We start from the raw sequence: 4,036 nt of genomic DNA, 5'->3' as shown, positions 1-4,036 counted from the left end.
CCTGAGGTGCGCTCCCTGCCGTCTCGGGGAGCTGTGACCCATGGGCTTGCTGAGCAGCCGGGTGCTACGCCACCCGGGGCGAACCCGAGCCCAGCCGGAACCGGCTTCTGGAGCTGGGGGCTCCGCCCGGAGGCCGGAGACTGGCGGCGACGCGCCCGGCCATGGCTTCTGTTACTGTCCGGGCAGTCACAAGCGCAAGCGGAACAGCGGGACCTTCTGCTACTGTAACCCCGATTCCGAGACCGACGAGGATGAGGAGGAAGGGGACGAGCAGCAGCGGCTTCTCAACACCCCTCGAAGGTACGGGGCGGGGAGGGGGACACGCCCGCACTGCCCGCGCTCGCACCTGTTGGGCGGCTCCCGCGCCCCGGCTTGGGGGTGAGCCCTGGGGGCTTCGGGGGCTGCGGCGCTCCCCAGCCTGTGAAGAGCCGGACGTGCCCTTGACGGGGTAGACCTGGGAGCCGGTCCGAGGCGGGCCGGATGGGGTGCACCTGGGGAGACGCCCAGTGGTCTGGCTTGTTAACCGCAGACGCCGCCAGGGTGGTGCTACCGCCCCAAGATGAGACTGAGAAACGCCAAGCCAGGCTTGCGCCTCGTTAAACCTTAGACAGGGCCAGCCAGCCGGCCTTCCGTAATACACCTCGGTCCTCTCTTGAGTGGGTGGCAGTAGAATTAAGTTGTTTTGCATCCGGCTGCCTTGAATAGTACAAGACACGTACATTCAGGCCCTGAAATGGGCACTCCTGTTGTCCCACAGCGGAAGGGAAATGGTTACATACAGGAGCTCTTTTTAACTGTAAAGGTGAAATTTTCAGTTGTGTGTACATTTGTTCCTCAATAGCAGCAGAGTCTTTTTAGCGTCTCTAGCACTCAAAGTCGTTGACCGTGGATATGTGTAAGGCAGCTTGCTTAACCTTTTTTTTTTAGAAGAGTTGAAAAACGGAGTATTTACTTGGGAACTAAAATGTAGTTTGTAAGTTGAATATATTTTCACATGAAGAGTCTCGTTGCTACCTTTTTTTAAGGCTATCAGGGGGTCACATAGATGTAATTTTTTTTAAAAACTTTAAAAGAGTAAAATTTTATGCTACACGTTACGTGTTTATTATAAAATAAGAATATCATAATAACCTCTGTAAGTAATTTGATTTCTAAATCCTTTCATACAGTTTTATGTTTATATTTACACAAATGGACCCCGACTGTCAAACTGTTCAGTTCCCTTTTTGGAGAATTAGTGTAGTATAGTTTTTAGAGCTCAGGTTCTGAGTTCTAGTCTATATTTTGCACTTAATAGCCTTATTTCTAAAATGGAAATGCTAATACTTTACTTGTAGGACTTGACGGATGTTAGAATGCATACAATGCACAGTGCCTGGTATGGAAGCAGTCGGTAAATATTATGTCTCCTTGATGAATTGGCTCCCCTTATCTTTACAAAATACAAAGACGTTTACATCTGTATTACTACAGCCAGTATCACTTTGTCTTGATTCCCTTTTAACCTGTCTTAAAGTAGTATTTTGTAGACAGCATTTAGTTGAGTCTTGTTTTTAAAAAAAATGCAATAGGATTATCTCTGCCTTTCGATTAATTAGTATTTAGACCACTGTATTTAATGTCACTGTAAAAATATATGGGACTTCCCTGATGGCTCAGATGTAAAGAATCTACCGATGCAGGAGACCTGGGTTCTATCCCAGGGTCAGGAAGATCCCCTGGAGAAGGGAATGGCTACCCACTCCAGTATTCTTGCCTGAGAATTCCATGGGCAGAGAAGCCTGGCAGGCTGCACTCCACAGAGTTGCAAAGAGTTGGACATGACTAAGCGTCTAAGGATTTGCCTGGAAAATCCCATGGACGAAGGAGCCTGGTGGGCTGCAGTCCATGGGGTTGCTAAGAGTCGGACACGACTGAGCGACTTCACTTTCACTTTTCACTTTCCTGCATTGGAGAAGGAAATGGCAACTCACTCCAGTGTTCTTGCCTGGAGAATCCCAGGGACAGGGAAGCCTGGTGGGCTGCCGCCTACGGGGTCGCACAGAGTCGGACCCGACTGAAGCGACTTAGCAGCAAGCGTCTAACACACACACATAGAAATATATATGTCAGGGTCCATTTGAAAGAAATTACATAGTACTTTGAGTAGAGAAAATTTAATATAACCATGGCACCCCACTCCAGTACTCTTGCTTGGAAAATCCCATGGACGGAGGAGCCTGTTAGGCTGCAATCCATGGGGTTACTAAGAGTCGGACACGACTGAGCGACTTCACTTTCACTTTTCACTTTCATGCATTGGAGAAGGAAATGGCAGCCCACTCCAGTGTTCTTCCCTGGAGAATCCCAGGGACGGGGGAGCCTGGTGGGCTGCCGTCTATGGGGTCGAACAGAGTCAGAAACGACTGAAGTGACTTAGCATAGCATAGCATTAAATTATTGAAGTAAAGAGATCTCTGAAAAATAGAAGAATAGAGGACATAGGGAGCAGTCACTACTTCTAGGGCTGAGACAGACTATCCAAATAAGAAACAAGTTTGGAATAGGGCCACCTTTTCCAAGCTGAGATTCAAATGTTAGAGGAGTTGTGGCCCTGTAGATGGTAGAAAAGTTTGCTAAGGTGTGGAAGGCTAAGACAGGCTAGCAAGGAACCACCGACTGGCATGCCAACAAAACTAGCTTGAAGGCTGTCTAGCTCACAAAACTGAAAATATTTACCGTCTAGACCTTTATAGAAAAAGTTTGCTGACCCCCAAATTACATGAGTAGAGTGGAATGGAAAATCGAATAAAGCAAATCTTTATTAGGAAATGTATATCAGAATCTAGTGTGTTATACTAGCATACCAGCATAAGATGACTAGTTTATTCAGCTCAGCGTGGAGAAAGGGTGTAAGAAATTTTTAAGGTCAGGAATTTTGTGAGTTGTCGCTAATATGCTTCCTGAGTCTGTCTCGTGTGCACTTCTACCTCAGCCACCACTCCATGAAAAGCTTTGGTCTCCAGGCCCACTTTCTGCCTAAGACCTTTTGTCAAGTGCATGTTTTACTTTTACATTAACAAGACTTAAAACTCAGCTGTTCTGCAACCAGATCTTTAGTTTCTTGTCCATAGCGTGTCTCAAAATTGAAATCTAGTGAACAGTTATTTGTTGTTAGAGCTATGTAAATGTTGTTCACTGCAGAGTCAAGTAGTGTGCTAGGATTATAAATCGTACTTCCTGGGTCCAAAGTCACAACCACTTGTTTTTGTCTTGGGAGAAATCTTTTAAACTCATAATTAAATTGAATCTTTTTTCTTTTTTTTTCCACTCCATTAAGTGTTTAAATTCGAACCCTGTTTTCATTTGTAGCTTATTAGAACAATACTCTTTTTTGTGTGTGTGTTGCTTTTTTATTTTCCTGGACTTCTTTGACTGGCTTCCACCCATTGGACAAAAGAATTATATTCCTTCATCCTGTCTTCAGATTTTTCTCTTTCCAAACACACTTGCATGGAGTCCGTCTTATTTAAACCCAAACCTCCCTCCCGGGTCCCTTCATCCTCCTGTTCCAATTTGGATTCATTGCCCTGTAGGTCAACACTTATCTTGGGACAGACATTGACCCCGTGTGTAGGATTAGATCCTGTTTTCTGTAGCCTGTGTCTTTTATGAACTCTTCTGAGGGAACTACATCCTCAAGTATATTTTCCTAAGAAAATTGCTAAAGAAGGTAATTTGTGCTTCAGTTCAGTTCAGTCACTCAGTTGTGTCTGACTCTTTGCAACCCCATGAATTGCAGCACACCAGGCCTCCCTGTCCATCACCAACTCCCAGAGTTCACTCAAATTCATGTCCATTGAGTCGATGATGCCATCCAGCCATCTCATCCTCTGTCGTCCCCTTCTCCTCCCGCCTTCAACGTTTCCCAAAGTCAGGGTCTTTTCAAATGAGTCAGCTCTTTGCATCAGGTGGCCAAAGTATTGGAGTTTCAGCTTCAACATCAGTCCTTCCAAAGAACACCCAGGGCTTATCTCCTTGCCAAGGGACTCTCAAG

The 4,036-nt window shown here is 45.9% G+C and overlaps 1 protein-coding gene across 1 annotated transcript in view; it reads left to right on the top strand.

The window, feature by feature from the left end:
* GMCL1 (germ cell-less, spermatogenesis associated 1) overlaps positions 1-4,036 on the top strand; it is a 58,130-nt gene that overhangs the window by 369 nt on the left and 53,725 nt on the right. Inside the window, exon 2 of the mRNA XM_010845302.1 lies at positions 7-300. Within this exon, the coding sequence (XP_010843604.1) occupies positions 41-300 (260 nt within the window). The 5' untranslated portion in view covers positions 7-40. The remainder of the gene's footprint in view (positions 1-6; positions 301-4,036) is intronic.

Source organism: Bison bison, unplaced genomic scaffold, assembly GCF_000754665.1.
Source record: "Bison bison bison isolate TAMUID 2011002044 unplaced genomic scaffold, Bison_UMD1.0 scf7180017864215, whole genome shotgun sequence".
Lineage (NCBI taxonomy): Eukaryota > Metazoa > Chordata > Mammalia > Artiodactyla > Bovidae > Bison > Bison bison.
This window is presented reverse-complemented; position numbering and strand designations above follow the sequence as displayed.